Source organism: Ochotona princeps, chromosome 2 (assembly GCF_030435755.1).
Source record: "Ochotona princeps isolate mOchPri1 chromosome 2, mOchPri1.hap1, whole genome shotgun sequence".
NCBI classification, from domain to species: Eukaryota; Metazoa; Chordata; class Mammalia; order Lagomorpha; family Ochotonidae; genus Ochotona; species Ochotona princeps.
In genome coordinates, this window is record NC_080833.1 from 91,190,091 (window position 1) to 91,214,807 (window position 24,717).

Below are 24,717 nucleotides of genomic sequence, written 5' to 3' on the forward strand. Positions count from 1 at the left end.
AGCCCATCATTTGGCTATTTAAGTGTATCCTAAAACTGCAGATATGGACAACGGCAGAGTCCAGCATCCCATTGTCAAGATATATTTAACAGTTTCATCGGGAGTCCATCTTTGATTTGGGAGTAGAGATGCATACTGCATTCTAACTTTACATCTGGATATGATAGTCTATCAGTTTCTATACATCCCCTTAAATGAAAATCCATAAACAAAAACATGAGGTTAAATTTACAACACCATGAAGTTAAATAACATGCTACTGAATGACCAATGTGTCGCTGATGAAAAATACCCAAACTTCTTGGAGAAAATGATGCTACTGTATGAGTTATGAGTCAGTGAAGAATCTAAGAAAAACTATTTTGAAGAAATGAAAACAAAAATGCTGAAACACATGAGAGGCAGCAAGTGAAATAAACTGCTGTGTGAAAAGGTATCCTCCTTTACCGTAGGTAGAGTGCAACCTAGTACTCAGAAGTCATCAGGAACAGTGTCTAGAGAGCTGAAAGCAGACCTGCCATATGACCCAGCTATCCCTCTGCTGGAATATATCCAAAGGAAGTGAGATCTGCATATGAAAAAGCTAGTTATAATCCTATATTTACAGCAACACAATCTACAATAGCAAAGACATGGGATCAACCCATATGCCCATAACAGGCATAGATGAAGAAACTTTAGTACACCTACTCCATACAATGAAATTTTATCATTTGCAACCAAATGGTCCCAACTAGAAGCCATCATGTTCAGTGAAATAAGTCAATCCCAAAAGAACAAATATTCTGATGAGGCAAACTTCAAAATATAAATCAACAGCCCTTTCAATGTTGTTTTCATATTTATTTTCATCTATTTGAGAAGGGGAAGCTGATGCTCCATTTTCTGGTTTATTTCCTAAATACCTACAATAGCCAGGGTCAGGCCAGGAACAAACCTGCAAGACCAGAACTCCATACCTAGTTCTCCCACATACATGGCAGAGGCTCAATATCTGAGCTAACACCCTCCCTCCCAAAACATGCATTATCAGGACACTGGATTAGAAGCAGAGGAGCTGAAACAACCTAGACATTTAAATACAGGATGTGAGCATCCCCAGTGGCAGCCTAACCCACTGTGCCACCTTGCCCACCACAGCCCTGGAATTTTCAATCATCTTCATGGTAGGTAGTACAGTAATTGTACTAACTCACTTATCCATCTCAGCCCAAGAATATAATTGCCTTAATAGGCAAAAATGAGGTTGATCTTAACAAAATCTACTTTTACAGGTGACACTATACTGCGATGATCTATTGGCCAGACCTATTCAAGCAGAAAACCCAGAGGAAACCCAAATCATGGTTCATTCTGAAGGGACTTCTGTGCCCTGTGCAGTACACAATTCAGCTTCTCCCAGGGCTTATCTTCGAGGCCTGCAGGCCTATCTGCCAAGCAGATGAATTCTTAGTCTGCTCTTCGTGAGCTGAGTTTGGTCACAGGGGTATGATATGCAGTCTATCAAGATCTTGGAGATATAAAGTTACATAAACCTTGTTCCTCCAGGGCCTTCCTTTTTAAACTGTCATGAAGACAGTTCATCACTTCCTACCTTGGCCTGAGTTTCACAACTAAAGACGACTCCCCACCAGAGCCTTCTTGAAACTGGCGTGTTTTCAGTTTGAAGTTCTGGTTTGAAACCTTGATAAAATAGTAAGAGCTATTCCACCACCCCAAACTAAAGAAATCCAATCCCTTCCTCAGCTCGCCTAGAGCAGCAGTCCAAGCTATCCTACAAAACCCAAAATAGGAGTGTTTCAGTTCTATCCATGAAACCCAACACATTCACAACTGCAAGAATCAGGGCATCCTGCATTAGTTAAGACCTAAACATCCATCACAAACACTTCAGCCTGGTTAAAGCAGCACCTTGCCTGCAGACCAGGTTGTCATAAGCTTCAGTCACCTAAGCTCAAGATGTAAGTCTCATTGAACAGCAGAGAGGACAGATCAAATTTCAGACATTTTCATTGATGACAGCAGTTACACTGGAAATTATGATTTAAGGATACAGACGTCTTTCACTCCCTTTATTATTTTGTCTCCCCTGTGGGAGACAACAGGACCAGACTGCCACTCGAGAGTGATCAGTCACTGTCCTGGTAGATCAGTGGATCTGAGAGAAGAGACAAAAGAACTATGTCACATTCACCCAGGCATACACTTACTCTACTGGCAAACATGGGAGGGAACAGGTATAGTTGGAAGGATGCACTAACAGCCAGAGTTATTCAACTTAGAATGCCTAAATGAGTTTGAATATAGTTTGTGCTCAATAATAAATGTTGAGTTAATGACAAAATGAACTCTACTTCAGAATAGACAAAACTGCAGTTTTGAACTTGTGGAAGTATGTAACATAAAACGCCTTGTGCATCCGGAATGCACCAACCAAAATGACTATCTTTAAGGAAACAGGCATCATCTAATCTCATAGGAATGCATATCTGCATCATAAAGCCCTTCAGCTATGCTGTTCAGCTCAAAATGAGGTTCTGCCAGCCTCCTGGATGGTTCTGCTAATGTTATCACAGGTCTTGGTTGAAGAATGCTCACTAAAGCAAAAGACTTGATACTATATAATTGCTGCAAGTAACTTGCATCTCTTCAACTGCATGCTCATTAACATGACAGATTGTATGAAGTGAGCCAGATCTTATACAATGTTGTTTAAAAGCTCCTTCAGAAACATCTGGGTAATTTGAAATCACAAGGAAAAGTAAACCATACCTAAGCCTTTCTCTCGTCGGTGCACTTTGCTATTTAAACATCCAGAGTATTTACCTACAGCTGGGTATTGTGCTGACAAGGATGAGCAGTGAATAAAAGAAAGTTGTCCCCACCACCATGAAGCACAGATCCAACAAGAAAGTTGTGAAACATAATTAAATGATAGGGGCAGAATTGCTGTGCAGATTAAGCCAAAGACTGCAGCACTGGCATCCCAGGTGAGTGTCAGTTGGAGAGCATGCTCCTCCAGTTACAGTCCGATTCCCTACTGGTATCTGGGAAGGCAGCACTAGACGGTCCAGGTGCTGGGGCCTCCATCACTCACGTGGGAGACCTGGATGGAGTTCCAGGCTCCGGACTCAGGTGACACTTCTGGCTCATGCAACCAGTGGAGTGAACCCCAATAAAGAATCCCCCCTTACTCTTTCCTCATCCAACTTTGCCTTTCAGGTACATAAGTGAATCTTCAAATTGTAAAAAGCTGAAGAAAAGGCAGCTTTGTAAACCAAGAAGGCAGATGACAAAAATGCAAGTTCTGACTCTAGAAGAAACAGATGGGGTGACAAAATCTGGAATTGGGAACACTTGATTTCACTTGGGCAGAATGAGAAAGGGGAGCCAACATTGCAATGTACAGTGGGTCCAGATCACCAAAGACCTCACTCAGCATTCTGCACTTGCCCTAAGAATCATGGAAAACATTTGACGAGTTACAAAGGGTTTCCAATGATCCAATTTATGTGTGGAATTGCTTTGTTATTGCTGAGATTGCTGACATACAGTTGGGAGAATGGATTGGTGTAAAGCAGAATATACTTAGTGACACTACTTAGGAGGCAGTTGTCAAGTGAGATGATGGGCAGTAAGATGCAAGGAAGCACAAACTCAAGACTTCATATGAAGACTGGGCGCTAACTTATACCAGCTAGGTGCTTGACAGACATCAAGTAGCTATTTTCATTCCATGCTGCCATAAAGGTAAATTTACAAGAAATTTACTTTTTCAGCAAATAAATGAGTCAAACTGCAATCAAACCTGAATGACAAAGTACTTTGTTCTTAAGACTTTGGAAAATTCCCTCTCCTGCCCATTTGTCCTCCCTGGAATTGGAAAGGTTCCTCTACAAACTATCTGATAGGATGTTAACCAGAACTGCAAAAGCATTTGCAATATTTGATCTAGAAATTTCACTCTGAAAAATAAAACTGAAGAACTTAATCCAAAGGCAGGTAGTAATGAAGATGAAGACATGGAAAGTCTTGCTTCGGGATGTGAACAATCCGATGAAGACTGCAACAGTGGGCACATGAACCAGAGTTAGACCCCACATTCACAGCCACATACTATGTCCTTTACTACAGCATCACCACCTATTTGACGTTGAGAAAACTGCTCCATCTGCTAGAAATCTAAGCTACAATGATGCCATTTTACTGGATCTCTCAAGACCTAAGAAATAGGTATCATTGAGTTGAGCCACAATAGTCTATAGTGGTAGAACTGCTTTTTGCACTCCGAGACGTCATTGTGCAAAGCTCTGAGTCTTTGAGATGCCAAACCTTGTCTTATCTAAACCCTAGAAGGGCTCCCAGTGGAGCAGGCATCGTGCTTAGCAAGAAGCTGAAAGAACAGGGGTGAAAGGACCTGACACAGTTCATACAGTCAATCAGTAAGAAATGCAATATTTGAACCTGAAACCAACGTCCTTGTCCCTGTACAATGCCACCTCCCCTTCCCAGTTATAAGAAATAGGCTCGTGGATGATGGATCTTGTTATGGCAGAGCCAGCATCAGACTGCATATCTCCCAAATCCAGAGATAGAACTGTGACTTGCGGCAGCTGCCACACAAACCACTGAGTAAATGGAAATAAAAATTGACCATCCATTAAGCCACAATATTACCAATCTTAGATTCAGTGAGCTTATTTTAAAATTTTCCATTATACAGTTTTATACTATAGGGATTTCCCCTACTCTACCTTCCCCTTCTCATTTCCCTCCCATATTATAACAGCAATACAGCCCTGCACCTAGTTACAAGTTCAACAGCGTGCAACTCATACAACAGGACACGGTAGGTATCAAAGGCAGAACATCTAGCATTGTTTCAGCGATGTGTATTTAACTGTTTCACTACAGGAGTCAAAATACATACTGCAAGGTATAAGATCTGTAGGGAGACAGAACACAACAGAAACCTGCCACAGAATGACCCAACTCCAAAAGAAATGCAGGGAGAATCCTGCACTATCAGAAAATCAGATTGGTTGAACGGGAGAAAATCCCAAGCAGTCAGCAAATGCCCTTTCTATGCCACAGAATGGTGCAAGGTATTGTGTCCACCAAAATCACAACCAAAAAAGCGGAGACAGAATGAGGTATTTACCCACAACTACTCAGCCTATGTGGTATTATTTGAACTTATGTCTGATGCAAACTTATCTTCTTTCAATACATAATTAATCTTGCTTTCCACTCCAACACTCCAGCCCCAGAGAAATATTAAATCTAGTATTCTCAAACATTGAAGCCAGTCAACATGAGGGATTTACACTCAATAGCCCTTCACTGGAATACTCTATGCCCAGAATTCAACATTGAAAAACAAATGGTCCCCAATGTTATAAATTCATAATCCAAGAGAAAAAATTACAGTGACACTAAACATACAGAGATCCACACTTCAGAAGTTTGGGACATCCTTTATCTGTGCTCGCTTAGAAAACCCTCAACATTCTACAGAGTTATTCCTGGGAGGCTAAGAAGCAACTGAAGATTCTACCTTGTAAGCTTCAGGTCAGATTCTCACTTTCATCTTTTACTCATTTTCACAACTTGTCAATTCCCAAAGAACATTCTTGAGTTCTGAAGTTTGAGACCCTGTGCCTTACACTCACTGATGTCCTTACTGTATTGTGCATAAAAGGAAATGAGAAATGTCTTATTGACTTTGTTGTTTGTAGGACCTAAGTCGCTATTACCCTCTCAGACTGATTTTGGAAGCCTGAACCTGGACTGGTTCTGCCAAACGAAGTTAACTTTGGTCAAATCACTGCATGTATTAGTTTTAGATGGCTCATTTAAAAAAATTAAATATTCTAAGATACATATCAGAATATCTAAGTTTTAAAAATAAATGCAAGAGAATACAAAGAACCCCCTAAATTCCTCACTCCCTTCCCCTATTAATATCTCCTATTGGTATCATTGTCAAAATTAATGACAATGGTAGCTTTCCTTAATTTTTTAGCCAAAGACCATTTATCCTTCTGATCCCTTGTAGCTTCTAGTAATCAACATTTTGTTCATTGGCTTTTGTTATTGCCGCCACTGGCTTTTTTTAATGTTAGTTCTCACATATAATGGAGAGCATGCAGTATCCATCTTTCTGTGTCTAGCTTATTTCAGAGAACATGTCCTCAGTTCTATCCACTTTGCTGCAAAGGACAGGATGTCTTCTTTGTATAGCGGAATAAAGTTTCATTGTGTATATGTATATATGTGAAGTCACTATCAGATTCAGATACCTGCTCCATATTTACAGCAGCAGTGATCAGAACAGCCAAAATATGGCATAAACCAAGATACTCATTATCAAATAAATGGATGCAGAAAGTTTAGATGTGGTAGATCACTCCTTTTTTAGATCACTTGCTGAAAGAGTTAAACTGAAGAACTTCTCCAGTTCCATGAATGTAGACAAGTCTTAATAAAACCAGTTACTGTAATGTTTCTTTTAAACAGGACCATCTTCCTCTTAGGTTAACAGCATGAGAAGTAATTACGGTACATTCTCCACAGTCTAACACTGGGGGTGTCTGAGTTTCTAACCCCATGGTTCAGTTTTCTTGAGTGTCAACAACTTAATTTCCAGCTATTCCCCTCTTTTCTATCTTAACTTATAAGTTGGGTAATCTTGAATTTCAAAAACAACCTAATGGCCAGAAATGAAGTCTATTAAGTAAGCACCATCTTAGCACAGCATCTGCATTGTTTCAATTAATTATTCCAATGTTGCAAATACAGTCATCTCTGATAGAAATGCAAGCTCATAGTAATTAAGCTTCCCAAGATTATACATAGTGTAACTATGATACAAACAGATTAACACGTTCAAAGCCACATGTTCTCTACTACATCACACTGCCTCCCAAGGTGATCAGAACAGTGTCAATTTAAAGTCCTTAAGTCAAAATCTAGAATGCCTTTGAAGATCAGCATAAATGAAGGTTATATTGTTATGTTTATAAGTAGTTCAATATATTTTTTCTATGGAAAAGATTTGTCATTTCAAATGTTTTTTTCATTTAGCTTATTTTATGTAAAACCCAGGAGGGCTTTAAGCAGCTGCCAAAGTGTCATGATCTCAAACAGCTTAGTGTTCACTAGACAGGAGAGAAATTTGCATCCATCGTTAAAACTGGTTAACCATGTATGAAACATGAAGGGAGTGGGGGGAGAATCAGATCCTTTACCAGAATGGGCATGCAAGAATCCTGTTAAATGAAGAGTGATGAGAAAAAGCAAAGGCATTTAACTACAGTCAGTAAACAGAACCACAAACCCAAGACTGATAATTAGGATTTAATTCTTGGAACCAGTGCATATCAATACTCAGGAGTCCTGCTTCATGCTTTAGGGTCTACAGGAATAACTTACATTACTGGCACTTATGTCACATTCTTGCGGAGAATCTGAGTACCCAGACCCTTTGCGTGAAAGGCCACCTTTAACTCCTGAGTTCATCTTCTGCTTTTCCCTTTACTAAGGATGAACTGCTATGTTCTACTGAATTCCAAAGTGCAATTTACAAACAAGGTTCTCAATCCAAGTACTCTGGCCTAAGTAACCTGAACCTAATCAACGTTTTGCAGCTGACTGACCTAAGCTTATTAACCTTCCTTAAAGGTTTTCTCGGACTTGAAGGTCAAATACGTGAGCTTAATTTCTTCTGATGAACTAACTTCTCAGAGTATCATAAATGACAAACACTGTAGAGCCACTTCTATGAGATACTGTATATGGTTTAAGAAAATGGCACTAGAGAATCGGGAAATTATCTCAAATGGGTGGTGGAAGAACTTGCAAAAACAAATACTGTGAGTTGGTTTCAGGACAGGACGGGAAGCCTGTATTCTGCTGGTAACAACAAATGTGACCCGAGAACCTCTGGTTCACTGGTCATACTCATTCAAGTGCACTGCTGGGCTCTTATGGGCTGATATGTACAGTGTCCAACTTCTTAGAATCCAAGTCTTCATAGCATCTGGTCCTCTGATTCTAATTTTTTTAAGATTTTTGTTTTTATTAGAAAGGCAGAGAAAGGTTTTCCATTCGCTGGTTCACTCCCCAAATGGCCACAACATCCGGAGCTGAGCCAAGAACTTCTTCCAGGCCTCCCACGCAGGTGCAGGGACCCAAGGCTTTGGGATATTCTCCACTGCTTACCCAGGCCACAAGCAGCGAGCTGGATGGGAAGTGGAACAGCCAGGACACGAACCAGCACCCATGAGTTGCGAGCACTTGTACGTAAACAGCCTATTGAGCCATGGTTTCCACCCATAGAATTCTTAACAATTATCCACTCAAGTTCCCAGACTAACCAAGGAAGTCAGTTTCTTCTCTCAGTGGTTTATATGTATTATATTTATATATAACATTTTACATATATTATTCATTAATAAATGTTCTATGTAGTATATATAAAAGTTGATACAGAGGTAACATGTAAAACTGAGTAATGGGCATCACTGTGGGGAATGAGAGACCGGGTCAATACTCGGGAGGCTTAGGCAGAAATGAAGACTGGGTGAGTTTGAAGCGACAGCCAAGCTCAGAAACTCAGCATATCTGGGATTTGGAGATCTGGAGTGTAACTGGAGAAGGACAGTTAGACAAGAGGGTGACACAAAGCAGAAGAAAGTCATCACAGGCAAGATGTTATGAAAGTGGGCAAGCCCATTTGAGAGGTAACTGCAGCTTTGTATCAAGAACAGGAAAGTCTGCAGAAAGTTGGCTCAGGTAGGGTCCATGCTCCAAATATATGCACTTTATTATTTGCATTTGACAATGAAGACATGAAAGTCAAATTCCAGTATTCATGTTACTAAGGATATTTCACCATTGCTCTGAGTAATGGTCTTGTTGGGGACATCATTGAGGTCTGACGCCCTGCATACTCTCAGTATTCTATCCTGTTCCTCTAGTAACCTTCCCGTCTCCATCTTCTTCATGGTCTTATACTTTTGCACATGTACTTTTGCACTGGCCTTGCAGCATCCAGTGACATACAGTCCTCGCTCTTACACTCAGGGTTTCACACATTCAAAGCTATTTGCTCCCTACCCTCTAGAACAGAAACTAACCTAACTTCTACATAGAATATGTAAGACAAATGTCTTTGGGAAGTAGTGAAATATCTGAGGCCAGACACACACTGACTTACTCCACTTTGTCAATGCATACCACTAGGGAAGACAAGGGAAATTTTCTGGGTTCTCACTAGTATCAGTTTAATGCATAAAATAACCATTCACCTACCAAGTATTTGCAATGCCCAATAACTAATTCAATTGGCTCTCGTCTCTCCATAAAAAGGAAATCTGCACTAAAATTCATACTGTACAGATTAAAGCCAACACAGCTTCAGGTATTGAACTTTTGAGTTATCATCCACTAAGCTATCCAATTTAACAGACCTGATGTTGCAATTCATACCCACCAATGTCCAACGAAAACAGAACCAAGCAAAATGCTGAAAAGTTATGAGGTTAGCATAAAAGGTGACAACCCCCAAAGTAATCAGACAAAATAACTGAAAACAGGCTCACTGATTTTAAATACAGTGGCTTTCAGTGCTGAATAAACTATCATTTTTATATCTGCAGGACAGATACATTACAGGCTTTGTGCCATCACTCTCCCTTTCATCTACTCACGCAACTCACCAACCACCCACCGGATCTGGCACCAAAGAGAGGACATTTCCTTGGACTTGGAATTAGGACAGCTGGCCTCAAGTCTCAGCTTCACTTCCTTCTGTGTGACCTTGAGTACACATCAATTTCCCTCTCTAAAGCAGTGATTAAAATCATTTCACCTCACAGATGGGGACTGGTGGGGAAAGGAGGAAGAAGTTTGAATGCCTACTATGCACCTCACATTCATTTTCACCACAATCCTGCAAAGTGGGGTATTCTACTTGTTACCTATCAGATGAAGAAAGTGAGTTAACAAGTCAACTTTCAAAGTCATGTTAAGTTTCAGAGCTGAAATTCAACCATTTCTATCTGATCCCTGATCTTCACAAAACCATTATGCTCCTTACGTGCAATTATGCATAAAAATTATTTGAATTGCTGTAAATATATATTTTTTGCTATTGCTATGTAAGTATAGAAAGCAGGGGTAGAGCAGCAGATACATGCTAAGGCGACATAGCCTGTCAGACAGGGCTGGGAGTAGAACCCAGTCCTGCTGACCTAAAGGCTTTTCCATTAAATCAGGGCTGCACCGCCTCCCAGGAAAAGACAGGGAGACATCATGCTTGTTTATTCAGGCCAGCTGTTACATGTCTATTTTAAGACCGGCACTTTGAAAATCATGGAAGGTGAGTATCAAGTGTGCAATTAAATATTCCATATTAATTGACCCCTAAGAGAACTCCCATGTGAGGAGCATATGTTGCTGACTTCCTGTTAAGCAAGCAACTGAAAACCTGACTATACATCTTGCAATATGTATTTTGAAAGCACAAATACCAACACAAATTTAAAGCCTAAGGTCACTTCGTGCTAATTAAAAGTGCCCATTTCTATGCTATCCATTGTTTTGGATGATAAATACATGAGACTGAAAAGTTGAACAAACTTGTGATGGGCCTGAACATAATGCCAAGTCTAGATTAGCATGTGGAAAAGTAATCTAGTACTACTCCAAATAGCAGCTAACAGACATCTGAATTTACAAGTACAGTTACAACAGAGAAAAGGAGACTCACTTCAAAGCACACCATTCAGAATGGTGCCCTGCTTCCCAGGGTTATGCAGACATTCCCAATCCAGAACAAAGAATTTTATGTCCTAGACCATATGTCATAAAGTACAGTATTGGAGACCCAAAATGACCAGCTACACTCACTTTCCCCTTCCCTCTCATTAACCTCCCTGCTTTTCCCCTGATTGTATTCCTTTCCCCATTATGTCTGCCAGAAGTCTAGCTTCCAGGTTTACCAAATGTGATGAATGTGTACACCAAATGTGCACAATCACCCAGTTGCTACATGCAACATCCTGAGCCAAAATTCTAACTCACTGTCAATGAGGAGCTATTAACAATAGTCACAGGGTCAATCAGAAAACATTCATCCCAGGGAATACTGTGAGAAAGCAGAACAGCAGGAAAAATAAATGCATTGCACTTCCTCCTCAAATGTGCTGATGGCTTCCTTACATAAAATGCAATTCACTTTCAATGTTCTAATTCTCATCTTGGCTCCACTGTAAGCTACTTGTTAGCCCCAGTAAATAAACCCCTTTCAACTTCAGAATATGGATCACATGAGAATAAATAACAGGGCACGCTTCATGGTGGTGTGATAATTAAATGGGACAGTGCACGGGAGGTCTTAGAAACTGCCTTGTATGTTTCTGCAGACAGAAATCGCGTCTATGGAAAAAAAATATTCACTAGGCACTCACTGCTTGCAAGTCAGAGCTCTAATTAGGCCTCACACAGCCCAGACAGTCAGGTTCTTCAGTAGGCCTACCTAAGAAATAAGAAAGCTGAGGAATGGACAGGGTCAGTTACTTTCTGAAAGTCAAACAGCATGTTAATGCTATCTGCTATTGTTAGCAATGGACTTTAGCTAGCAGATATTTGTTGTCTTTAAGGACCTAGATAGGCTTGAATAGGTCTTATCTAGTATATTTATATAAACATGTTTGAAAAGTAGTTACGAGTCATTTTTCCAACCTTGATGAATTTACACCTACTCATGTACGCTACAATGTAAGAATCCCCATGTCAAATTCTGGAGCTGAAACTATGAATCTTAAGCAGGACCAAACCCAGAAATGAGACAAAAAAAATTCAGATGATTCCAGGGATGCTGCACTGCAACTCTATACACATCACAAGCCATACCTGGGGGAAGAGTGAGGGAAGCCCAACTTTGGAGTTACTTAACTGTAACTACATTTCACAAGGATAGTGTGTGTTAGCCATCCAGTTATATTCGTGGGTTTTGGTGTGTCACTTTGACATTTATATAGATCTGTACAGCATATCCTGAAATCACAATAATTAGCATTTCCATCCTCAATGTTCAGGTCTTTGAGTTCCTCCCTTCCATTTCTTCATAAAAAATGCCAGGTTATTGTCACCCCCTCACCATAATGTGGAACACCAGGAACAAATTCCTCCTAACAGGTCCCAAAGCACACTACTCCCTGAAGAGAACTTTTGAACTGAACCTTAAACCAAACAGTGAAGATAGACACTTCTAGCAGGAAAAAAAAGTAGCACAAAATGTTTAACAGCATGTCTGTTCAACAAACTACAGATGTCAGGAGCACATCACAGGCCACTGCCAGCACACCGTGGTCCAGTGGGACTCACTACATAGCTACAAGGGGCAGGCTGACCACTTGCTCTAAAGTTCAGGTCAAGTCATAGTGGGTCAGAGTCAATATCCATCACACCCGATGTTCAGACTGTGGCTCTACCTTGACAGCCTATCCTGAGTCGATCAATGCAAATAATCACATAAGCATGTGTCAACAGGGAAAACAAGGCCAAACTGATGCCACAAAAGAGCAGGTTACAACAAAGGAGGAGCTGGTCTTTTCCAGGGGGACTGCCAACTCAGCACAGTCAAGAAAGCAGCTATGGGGGCAGATACTAAAGTGGGAAGATTAAAGAAACTCCAATTTTGCCTATTCTCTCAGCAAAATGGCAAGCTCATCATTTGAAAGGAAGAACGAAGGAGATGCAGGTTTGAGTAAAGAGTAAAAGGTACTGGCCATCTTGGAAAGTGAAATTATTTCAGGGAAATCCTCAAGCTTCTTGGTCTCAGGACTTCTTTGTACTAAAACCAGAAGTGATAGAGATCCCTCAGCACCAGGGATCATCTGTTTAACCTATAAGAATTCTAAACTAAAAACTAAAAGCCTTTTCCTTCCCTGTAACACCAGCAACGGTGTTGCATGGCCTTGGGAAAACCCCATCATGTCCTTAGTGAGAAATGAAAAGGGTTAAGAAAAATTACATAATGAGATTTGTTACCTCTTTGTAAAACTGCCTTTCTAGTAAAGGACAAAGATCTTCCATCCACTAGCTCACTCCCCAAATAACCGTAGATGTCCAAAGCCGAGCTGATCTGAAGCCAGGAGCTTTTGCTCCCACATTAGGTACAAGGTCTACATAAATGGAATTTGGGCCATCTTCTCCTGCTTTCCCAGGCCAGAAGCATGAAGTTGGATCAGAAGTAGAGCAGCCATGTCAAACCAGCTCCCATATGGGATGCTGGGACAAGCAGGCTGGAGATTAGCCAGTTGAGCCATTGCACCAAACCAAATAAAGGAACTTGAGCTTTTGCAACCTTAAAAATCTGAAAACCTTTCAGGAGTCCCCCAAACATACTCTGAAAACATTCTAAAGACATACTACTCAGATGATCGAACAGCCTCAAGTGCCGACTTGAGGTTAGAGAAGACAAATTTCAAGTGGGAGCTGTCAGCATGGGGCATACCTACCTCCACCACATTCATCTGTCCATTGTAGCCAGGGACTAATAAGCTGGATTCAACCAGGATTTTGTTTACTCAAATGAGCAGGGCAAATCAAGAGAAACCCAGGAAGTAGTTGCCAAGTATGGTATTTAGGCCAAGTAGGAATGAAATGAACACATGAAGGCAGTGAAGAGGTAGAAGGGTCAAGGATTTCAAATGACAGCTGGATTTAAGTATTTGCAGAGTAAGTCAGAAAAGGATTGAGAGAGTAAGATGCTTGAAATTTGCTCAACAGTGTAACTGGTAGTGACCTCAAACTCAGCACCCAGAACTGAATGGGCTCTGCCCTTGGCATTCCTCCAATCAAGCCTGAAACCTAGGCCTCTGCCAAGATATTCTACTCAACATCTAGGAGTTTCTGAAGGCAGTTCTCAAACATCTAACCTTTCATATTCTTAAGCCTTCTCCTCCATCTGTCTCCGGTATCATTCTCTCCAGCAACAGCCACGCTCATTCCCAGTGCCTCCCTATGCAAGTCATTGCTCATTCTACTTCAAGGGAACATTGTACAATGTTCACCCATGAAATAGCTGTCCCAATACAATGGCAGAGTAAAAACAAGCCGATGTTGGCTATTAATGATAAATTCGAGGTTTGTCCTGATAAGTAATACAATGGATGTCCTGAGAAGATTGAGAGAGGATGAAAAAGGCAACTAAAGTGAAATATTTAAAGAACATACTGAGAAAGCAAAATGAGAAACATGAGAGATGACCAGGAGACTTTAATGTGTGAAGTACGAGAAGCCAGAATTTCAGGAGGAAGTAAAAGATTAGTAATGCCAATTGCCACACGGAGGTTAGTAAAAATAAAGTTCCCCCTGAATTTGAAAACTAGGAAATGTGTGGTGATCTGTTCTGGAGCAACCCCATGACATAATTTTTCTGATCTTAAAGAAGACTGGACACTTTCCAAAGGCCACTGGCCTATAGCTCACCTAGACTTTCAATATTTGTCCTTAGGGTTCCATCTCCTACAGAACCCAAGGTAAGTTACCAAGATAGGTATTCACGATGCCCTAAGATGACTTGTTACAAAAAAAAGCCTTAATTAACTTTAAATTAATGCAATAATGTAAGATTATGAGACACCAATCAACTAAAAAGATTACTGACTTCCCAGGAGCCTAAGCAATGACTAACACACAAAGGAGGGCAAGGGGTTGGCATAGTGCGCTAAGCATCCAACTGTAGCTCGAGCAGCCCATATGGAACCCAGTTTGAGTCTAGCAGCTCCATTTCCAATGCAGCTCTGTTAATGCACCTGGGAAAGCAGTGGAGGGATGGTTCCAGTACTTGGGCCCTTGCACCTACACAGAAGACCCAGAATAGCTCCAGCTTTTGAAGCAGTTCAGCTCCAACTATTGCAGCCATTTGGGGTGTGAACCAGTGGGAAGATTTCTCCCTATCTATCCTTTCAACTCTACCTTTTCACTAAAAATATTTTAACAAAACAAAAGGCAGGGAGGGGGTGGAAATGCAATGGGGTATACTACTCTTTCCAGGCACTTCGTCATTTTCTGCCTTTCTATGTCACCCAATATACTACACAAAACTGTTTTGATCTGGGGACAAGGAGTACAAAGATGTATTCGGAATGCATATGCCAATGTTAATATAATCAAGGTTTTTAAGACAATGCATGGTTATAAAGTTTTGTTTAATCCTTTTAAGAAAAAAAAAATATAGCAACAGCATCCAAACCCACTGATCATAACTTGAAATCCTGAAGACAATTTTCAGAAATGCTTCAACATTCAATGCCCAGAGAGCAGTATTATATGGAAAAGCATGGAAACAGTCTGAAACACCCCAACCTGAATGCAAATACTTTGAGGAATACATTAGATTTACTTCCCTTATATTTTTTAATTTTTATTATTAATTACATTGCATTATGTGACAGTTTTATAGGTACTGGGATTCCCCCTATCCCTTCCCAAACCCTGCCCCCGTGGTGGGTTCCTCCACCTTGTCGCATTACCACAGTTCAAGTTCACATGAGATTCTTTCATTGCAAGCGTATACTAAGCATATAGTCCAGCATCTTATTGTCCAGGTAAGCTCAACGGCCTTATATTTCTTAATGTTTGAATTTGTTGGACTCGAGTCTGAAAATTCTTTATCACTCCCATTTTAATTCATAATTTAAAATCTCAAAATGAAGATAATCAGTGGCAGATCTATGGTGTTTGTTCAGAGACCTTAACCACTGAGGGTGACAAGCGAGTAATCCATGATGTACAAAACATCCGCCTGGCGTAGAGGCGGCTCTTCTAAAGTGCGTATGGGCTTCGAGTCCCAGGGAGAGGGCTGTTTGAGACACAAAAATCGATTTCATGCAGACACCAATTTGCTTAGATTTTCACAATCGATTTTTACTTAACTTTATTCTTTACAATAAGGGGAACATGTTCATGGAATACATGTGGTTAATGTTCACCTTATCTCATGGTAAAGATAAAAATTAGTTTTTAATGGACTTTTTAGCTTACGTTCATCCTGTTACCAAGATGACAACACCAGAAAGACTGACGTCTTCAGCCAAGAACACGGGATCTGGGCTGCATTAATGCTTCTTTTTAGGACAGTCGTTCCGCTTAAGACACCCAGATTCAAATCAATAATCGAGCAATCATAACTTTCCAGGGTTTTTTGGTTCAAAGCAGTGATAAGAGGAAAACAAAAGATACCACTCACAGGATTAAAGAGTCTTAGAGGAGTCATTTTACAGACTCCTTCAGGAAAACTAAGAACAAGCAAAATACCAGTAAATCCATTCCCTTTGTCAACATCGGTTCCCAAAAGTATCTCAAATGCCTAAAATCTGAAGTGAGAGCTTCCAGATCTCCCTCCTAGACTATTTCTTGGTGGTACACAGTCTTCTTTTAAATTGATCTCTTCAATAAAACCCCCAGTCAAGAGCTGAAATAATTCTTAGGCACAACAAAAAGCCCCAAATACCAGTAACCACATCTCTAACTTCAGAACAATAACCTGCCAAGGTGCCTGTCAGGGTTACTCTGGATGAGCAGGCTCTACCCAAAGCTGGTCGACCAGAGCTGAAGGGGTCAGAGCCTTCTAAGCTGTTGTAGCTAGGGCCCTTCTCAGGAAAGATATGATGCAGAAATGTTTAGTGTATTAGCCTACAAGACTTGTAACACTTTGCAATTCTTTAAAAATATTTTAAAGATGTATTTCTATTGGGAAGTCAGATTTAGAGAAAGAACGAGACAAAGACCTTCCATCCACTGGTTCTGTAAGTGGTCACAACATCCAGAGAAAGCTGAACTCAGCTGAGCTTAACTCAGGAGCCAAAAGCCTCCTTCAGGTCTCCCACATAGGTGGGAGATCCCAAGGCCCCAGACCATCCTACACTGCTTGCCCTGGCCACAAGCAGGGAGCTGGATGGGAAGTAAAGTAGCTGCGACATGAATCAGCACCCATGGGATCCTGGCACACACAAGGACTTCAACCAGTAGGTTACTATGCCAGGCCTGGTTTTTAATAGTAAAATAGTAAGAAAAATTTTAAAGATTTCACTGATAATCAACACATTATACACCATACACTGATAACTCTAGGCATGTTAAATATGTTGAGTTGATTCATAAAGCTACTCAAGATTCACTGAATAATTTCATGCCAACCTGCATAATACAAACTCATCCGTCTAAGTGTTCAGCCGTCCAGTGCCCTTACATCTCTGCAGAAGGGCCAGGAACCTGAAGCCAAGATGGACACCACCATGTTCAGGCTCTGGCAACCCTTTGGTCACAGAAATCACAATAAATTTAAACCCAGGAACCTCAGGACTGGGCCAGCTTGTAAGAACTCACTGGAGCCAGAACAGTGGTATATCAGGCTAATCCTCCACCCTATGGCAACTGCATCTCCTATGGGCATCAGTTCACGTCTTGGTTGTTCCACTTCTGATCCAACTTCGAGTGCGGTGGCCTGGGAAGGTTGGCCCAAGGCCTCGAGACCCTACACCCACGTGGGAGACCCAAAAGAAGCTCCTGGCTCACAGCTTCAGATTGGCTCAGCTCTTGCTGTTGAAGCCATTTGAGGAATGAACCAGGGGATGGAAGCCCTCTCTGAATCTCCTCCCTGTAAAAATCTGCCTTTCAACTGAAGAATATTCCTAAAAATTGAAAATACCTCCTAGGCACACTGAGTAAAGCAATAACTGAACTGCTCACTTTACCTCTTCAGAATCTGGAGGCTTATCTGCTGGCACAGGGTAAGAACCCCTCCAGGGCATCCATTCTCCTGTATTCCTTGTGGCACCACCCCCCACCCACACAGGGAGGGCAACTCTCATAGCATTGCATGTGCTCAATTTTCATTAGCTGAGTTTATACAGTAATGATCTTCAATCCTGAAAGAGACTAAGTCACATCTACCATATCTCAAGAGGAAACGAAAGAGTTGAGCCCATTCACAAGGATTTCCTCCTTGCTAATAGCCAAGTACAGAGATAAAGGTTTGCGTGTCAAAACAGCTTAGAGTTTCTCAGCCTTCCAGAAAACCAACTTAAAGGACAAATGCTGTGAGACACAGGAAACAAGTTTCAGGAAGTGTGCACAGTATTACTCCTGGCTGGTGGAACAAGGCATCCTGACACTGTCCACTACCTCCTCCCCGCCCCCCAGCTCCCAACCAGATTCTGCCCAAGATGGAAAACAGGGATCCACTGAACTGGAACAGCCACCTATCTTCTCCATAATGATAACCACTGTCAAATCCCAGACCAGAGAGTCAGATATGAGACTCTGGGAAGAGGTCCACAGTACTGCCAGTCACTAAGCAGTTTCACGGTCCAGTATAGTCACTGACCTCATCTGCAATAGACATAGCCCTTACCATGTGCATGCCTGGTCTGAGCGGGGACCACACACCAGCCGTATCTGAGGATACGTGAACACAGAGCCGAGGGTGAAAGCTGCAACTTCAAACATACAGTTAGTGAATCGTGAAGTCGGTTCTCACAGTGCACCACTCGCCTTGCTAAGTAGCAGGGGTTCCATATCACGCGGGATCGGTGCGAAAGTGTAGAAAGAGACGCTGTCCTCTCCCTTTTAGGTTGAAATGGTGTTTCACGTTGTGAAACAGAAAATAAAAGTTCTGGATGGCGTTTAAACATCCGTCTGCACACAAACTTTCTGGCTGCCATGTGACTTTCGAGCTGATGCTCAGGGAACACTCAGCCTCCAAAGGGGCCTGTCCCCACGAGTCTCCAGCCCCGGGAGCAAAGGTGCGCTGCACCACCTGAGCACTGGACCCCGGAAGGGAGGCGCAATCTCCAGACTTCTAATTTCCTGCCGCTGCTGAGACAGTGCTGGACCGGCTCCTTCTCACTCGCTGAGAAGCTGTAGTCAACACCCCCACACAGCTGGCCAGGGCTCAGGGGCCTTCGCAGGCAGCCCGGGTTCCGCTCCCTTTTCCTTCCTTTGCCCAGTGTCATTCCTGTTCAGATAACGGTCCCCAACGCCCTCCACTTCCTAGAGTCCCTGCGTGTGTCATGGTTCCTCTTTCAATACAGGCACACACACGCACAAAAGCAAAGCAGAACAGACGAACAGACAAATGACACGCCGCCCCCCATCACCTTGCCTCTTGTTTCCCAACCTTATTCCATGGGCAAGCTGCGCCAAACCCCTTTTGTTGCTCTATGTACAGGCAGAGGTGCACAGGGTAAGTGAAGGACATGCAAAAGCAGCTGTTTTTTCCCCCACTTCAAGGAAAGCTTTTGCGTTCAGCTGAAGATTAAACCCCTTCCAAGCCAAAGTAGGAAGAGCCGAAGCGGTCCCCTACAGCAGAAGGCTGAGGGGCAAAGCACGCTAAGAGCACCTAGATGTTTGCATTCACACAAAGAAATTAGCCGGCAGATTAATGGGAGACGCCGGCTGGAGCGAGGGGGGCGCCAGCGCCGTCCTCCTTACCTGGGACATCTGCGGCCTCAGGTTGATCTCCTTGAGGTTGATGGAGTGCGCCCTCAGGTTGTTGAGCAGCTGGCACAAGAGGACCCCATCGCGGAGGGTCTGAGCCAGGTCAAACACCTGCGCCGAGTCCCAAGTCACCCGGTGGTTAGCCGGCAGCACCTTGCAGTGGATGAGCCACTGCGCGCACTGCTTCCAGGGCTCCATGCCCGACGGCCCCAAGACGCTCCCCCGGCCGGGGCGAACAGCGAGGATGTAGCCCCCGCCGCTGCAGCCGCCGCCGCCGCGGTTCCTCTGCGCCCCGCCGACGCCAGAAGCGGCCAGCGCCTTCTCTGCGCCGGTTCGGGACAGCAGGCGCCGCGGCCGGCGGGCCGGGGTCGCCGCGCGCAGGCTCGGCTCCGCTCCGGACCCGACAGCCGCTGCAGCGAGTCCCGCCGGCTCTCCGTGCGCCCCTGCCGGTTCGGCGGCGGCGGCCGCGCACAAGCTTCCGACTGGCGAGCCGGGAGCCCGCACTGAGCATGCCCAGCGCGCCGGCCGGGCTCCAGCCGTCTGCGAGTCCCCAGGGGCGCGGTGGGAGCGCGCGAGCGGCCCCGGCTCCGGGTCGGGGGGCCGGGGCGGGGCCTGGAGAGGCCGGGCAGCGGCGGGCGGAGCGCGGCGAGCGCCGGGGATCCCGTAGGCCCTGCCCCGCGCTCGCCCCAGGGTCCTGGGCTGTCCTCAGGGGGAAGCCTCCCGGCTAGGGCAAAAGCACTTTCTTCTGTGCTCGGTACCATGGTGGGGGGGGGGTCCCTCGGGGACCCCCTAGACAGCGAATGCTTTTGACAGAGGGAAGCTGGCCCCAGAAGAGTGGAGACACCCCCAGGAAACCCTCCGGGGAACACACAGGCAAAGTTTGAGGCGGTCGCCCCACTCCGCTTCCCGTTCGGTGCCCTACATAGGCTTCAGCTGCTCGGGTCCCCGGTCCGGCCCTCCAAGTTCGTCGCTCCTGAGGAAATTTGGCACCTAAACAGGTGAGGATGAGGCTGCCAAAACAGCTCCTCCCCTCGTCCCGAACAGAATAGACGCAAGCTGTTTGGGGTGGGGTCTGGCACCTGGTCCTTGTGGCAGGTGGGGGTGCGTTGCGTGGACCCCACAGAAAACCTGCCGGAGTGGCGAGCAGGCGGGTGACACGCAGGTCTGTCCGCGCATGCGCCGGCGGCTGGCGCCAGACTTTGAGTGGAGCCGACGGGGCAGCTCTGGGCTGCCTTGCAAGGCTGCACCTGGGGACCCCGCGGAAGGATGGGGTGAGACCCCCCAGGACTCGCGCTAACTGGAGGGCCGCTTAGCGTTTGCCAAGCTAATCTTTTGGCCACTCTAATCCTGCTCTTTGTCGCCCCTCCCACCAATACATGCATACAAAAATAGTGCTTAAATTCTTTATGGAAAGATAATTTGATTATGAACTCGGGCTAGTGCGTACATTCATGGGCCTAGGTCCACATACAGGGCCATCTTCCTGTAAGATTTGAAAACAAAGTCAAGTCCAACTTCAAGGGATTTTAGATAGTTTAACTTCAGACTTTTGTATCCCAGATATTCTATGATGAACTATGATTATTCTATCGACTGGTCAAAATGTGACTTTTAAACGAATAGACTATAACTGGAGGACAGCGGCGGGCAAGTACAGCACACTACGTCCACTCAGTGCTCAACAATACCTCAGCCAAGGTTTTCCTTTGCTGACCGGCTTTCCTTCCCAGCAGTTTCCGCTTAGTTCATTAACAGCGCAGCTTCCCAGGCCACGGTTCTGGGGAGAACAGTAACTCCCCTTTATCTGAAGGAAGTGTGTTCCAAGACCCTGGTGGATGCCTGAAGGACAGGGGACCGTACTATGCACACTTCCAAAAAGCACGCCTAAAATAAAGCTTAGCTTACACGTCAGTCACAGTAAGACTAACAGTTACAATAATTGTGCAAAGTAGAGCCGGCGCCTGAGATGCCGGTTTCCCCTTTGGATACTGGGCTGTGCCTCAGCCGCTTCACACACTGGGAGAAGCAGCCGCAGGTGTTCCATGTGCTTGGGCCCCTGCTGCCAGCACGGGACACGGGAGAGAGTTCCTGGCTCTGCACTTCACCCTTTTAGTCCTGAATATTGTGGCCACCTGGGGAGTGAGCCAGAGGGAAGTTCTTATCTCTCCTGCAGTACTTTCAAATGCATCTTAAAAAGAAAAAAATTTTCATTGAGCTTCTTGAAGACTCCTCATACAATAAAAGTTACTTAGGATTTTTCAAATTGCAAGTTTATAGACTTTTACAGTTAATATCTTCAGTGACCTGTGATCACCAGAACAGCAGAAAGCAGAACAGGTTACTGCAAATCCTACCATGTATCTTTCTGTACACTAAGTCACCACAGTCATGACCTAAAGCGTCGAAGTCACCCTGTAATAAACTCCTGCACAGAGAAACTGGAGACGTTTTGTTAAAAGGGAAAGATTAGTAAACGGAAACCATACATTTTGTTTCAGGTCGCGTCACTTCTCCCAGGAGTGCCCTAAGGTATTCATATTTCCAAACTTCTATCTGAGATGTGACATCAAGATACGGACCTACATTCAGAAGCTGGACTCTGCCTGCCAGCAGGAGGACCCTGAGCAGGTTACCCACATACAGCAGCCTTCCAGTTCCTCATACCTAACGAGAGCAGTAAAACAGCATTTACCTCACAGGTTCGGTGTCAGGGTCAGGGGCAGTGCCTTGCCGTTCAGAAGTGCAGGCTGTTGGCAGGAGCAGCGGCAGCAGCAGCATCCAGGAGCTCAGCAGAAACGGAACTTCTCAACCCTGCCCCAGGTTGAGGCATCCGAGCCTGAATTTATCCTCACGAGGTCCCCAGGTGACCTGAATTTCCATCCAGGTCTGATGTGTAAAACATGTGGTACCTGACATGTCGTTAAGAACTCCATGGATATGAACTAACAGTGGCTCCTTTTTATTCACAAAGGCAGAAAGACCAAGTAAATCATACTTCTCTTTTTAAAGATCAAATGTGTAATGGGCTTACATATTATAGGATATATAAAATGTGATATCACAGCATAATGTTCTCGAATTCAGGTTAGTTTAGAAGTTTTACACATTTACAGAGAGAAGACAGTAAGCCAGAGCGTGGGTGGAAGCAGGTGCAGGTGTAGGAATAACTCCCGGGAAGGCGTGGAGCAGGAGCAGAGTGGAGCCACGGGGTTCTTCAGCTAAGCCTGGAGCTAAGTGGCCACAGGTGAGTCCTGTGGAAGCCGCTAAAGGAGCAGAAATCGTTTCCCCAAAAGAATGGCAATGGGCTGCTCACCTAAGGTGCCAGCTGCAGTCATTCAATTTAAAAACTTGCTGCTTAGAGAACACAATCAGCTGAGACATAGGGATTTCATCTGTGGAATCTCCTTGTCTATCACAGCTCCTGACATTCTCACAGTGTCTGAAAACAGTCTTGCACACCTGACATAGGAAGTCAGGCTGTTGAGACCTGTGTTAGCACCTGAGACACAGTCAACTGTACCATTTACTGGATGTCCACTGTATTTGTCAAGCGCTGTACTAGGCACTAGACACTATCTATTTTTGTTTTGTTTTTAAATATTTTTATTTTTATTGAAAAAGATTTACAGAGAGAAGAAAAGACAGAAACAAAAATCTTCCATCGGCTGGTTTACTCCACAAGTGGCGGCAACAGCTGGAGATGAGCTGATCTGAACCTGGAGCCAGGAGCTTCCTCCAGGTCTCCCATGCGGGTGCAGGGTCCCAAGGCTTTGGGCCGTCCTCTCTACTGCTTTCCCAGACCACAAACAGGGAGCTGGATAGGTACTGGAGTAGCCAGGACATGAGCCATGGTGGATCCCAGCACATGCAAGGTGAGGATTTAGCCACTGAGCTATCACACCAAGGCCTAAACAAATTATCTGAAATTTTGAAAGAACCCCCCACCCCTCTTATACCACCACAAAGTGAAATAAACTGAAGGTCAAAAGCTTTAAAAATCTTACTCCTTGATTCAAAGTTCAGTAAGAGGGGTATCCCCATATCTGTGCTATATCAATTTTACTTATGTTTTAATAGTTGAAGCAGCACAAAGACAAAGAGGAAGCTTATCCATCTGCTGTCTTATTCTCCCTAAATCCTCACCAAAGCCACAGCTGGATCAGGCTGAAATGAGGAACTCCAACAGCATCTCTCACATGAAAGGCTGGAACCCAGGCACTTGAGCCCATCATCTGCTGCCTTCCAAGTTGTGCAGTAGTAGCAGGCTGTGTCAGAAGCAAGGGAGCTGGGACTAGAATCAGGCACTGCAATGTAGGATGCAGGCATTCCGGGAAGCAGAGTGATCTAATGTGCCAACCAGCTGTTTCTGTTCAAAGTTTCAGCTCAACATTAAAATGATTACCTAAATTAAAATGAATTGGGCCCTGCGCAATAGTGTAGCAGTTAAAGCCCTCGCCTTAAATGTGCAGGGATCCCATATGGGCACAGATTCTAATCCTGGTAGTCCCGCTTCCCATCCAGCTCCCTGTTTGTGGCCTGGGAAAGCAGTTGAGGAAGGCCTAAAGCCTTAGATTCCTGCACCCATGTGGGACACCTGGAAGAAGCTCTGGGCTCCTGGCTTCGGATTGGCTCAGCTTCAGCCGTTGCAGCCACTTGGGGCATGAACCATCAGACGGAAGATCTTCCTCTCTGTCCTCTCTGCACATCTGCCTTTCCAATAAAAATAAGTAAATATTTAAAAAATGATTTTGATTATTGGTTTAATAATAATTCTCTTTGCTAGACTGAAACACCTCAAAGCTAGGAGTGGCAACATTCATCTTCAAATGCCCAGAACCACCTCTGATGCCCATCATACAACAAGTGTCACTCAACAGATTTTAGTGATGCATGATTAAAGAGCTATATGGCTGTCTCATTCTCTCTCTCCCTCCCACCGCCTCCCTCCATCTCTCCTCTCTTTGTTCATTCCTAGGTGCCTCCCCAGCAGAATGCTCTCTGCTTATCTCTGTTAATCACTGTGCTGTTGGGTCCTTGCCTCAGCCTCACATTACACAAACGGGAAACAGGATAGGAGGCATCCAGAGCTGCATGAAAGATAACAGTGATGAGGATCACATATTAAGGTATCACATACCCTTCTACCCAAAATACTACCAGGATCAAAATGGAATGACTAAAGAATTTACTAGGTTATTCATC

The 24,717-nt window shown here is 43.9% G+C and overlaps 1 protein-coding gene across 2 annotated transcripts in view; it reads right to left on the reverse strand.

Moving 5' to 3' along the window:
• VAV3 (vav guanine nucleotide exchange factor 3) overlaps positions 1-19,815 on the reverse strand; it is a 371,921-nt gene extending 352,106 nt beyond the window's left edge. Inside the window, exon 1 of one of the 2 annotated variants that reach the window (XM_004581990.2) lies at positions 19,510-19,815. In XM_004581990.2, coding sequence (XP_004582047.2) covers positions 19,510-19,713 — 204 coding nt within the window. In that variant the 5' untranslated portion in view covers positions 19,714-19,815. The remainder of the gene's footprint in view (positions 1-19,509) is intronic. The other variant, XM_058659743.1, reaches the window with a different exon arrangement.
• Between the last annotated feature and the right edge of the window lie 4,902 nt (positions 19,816-24,717).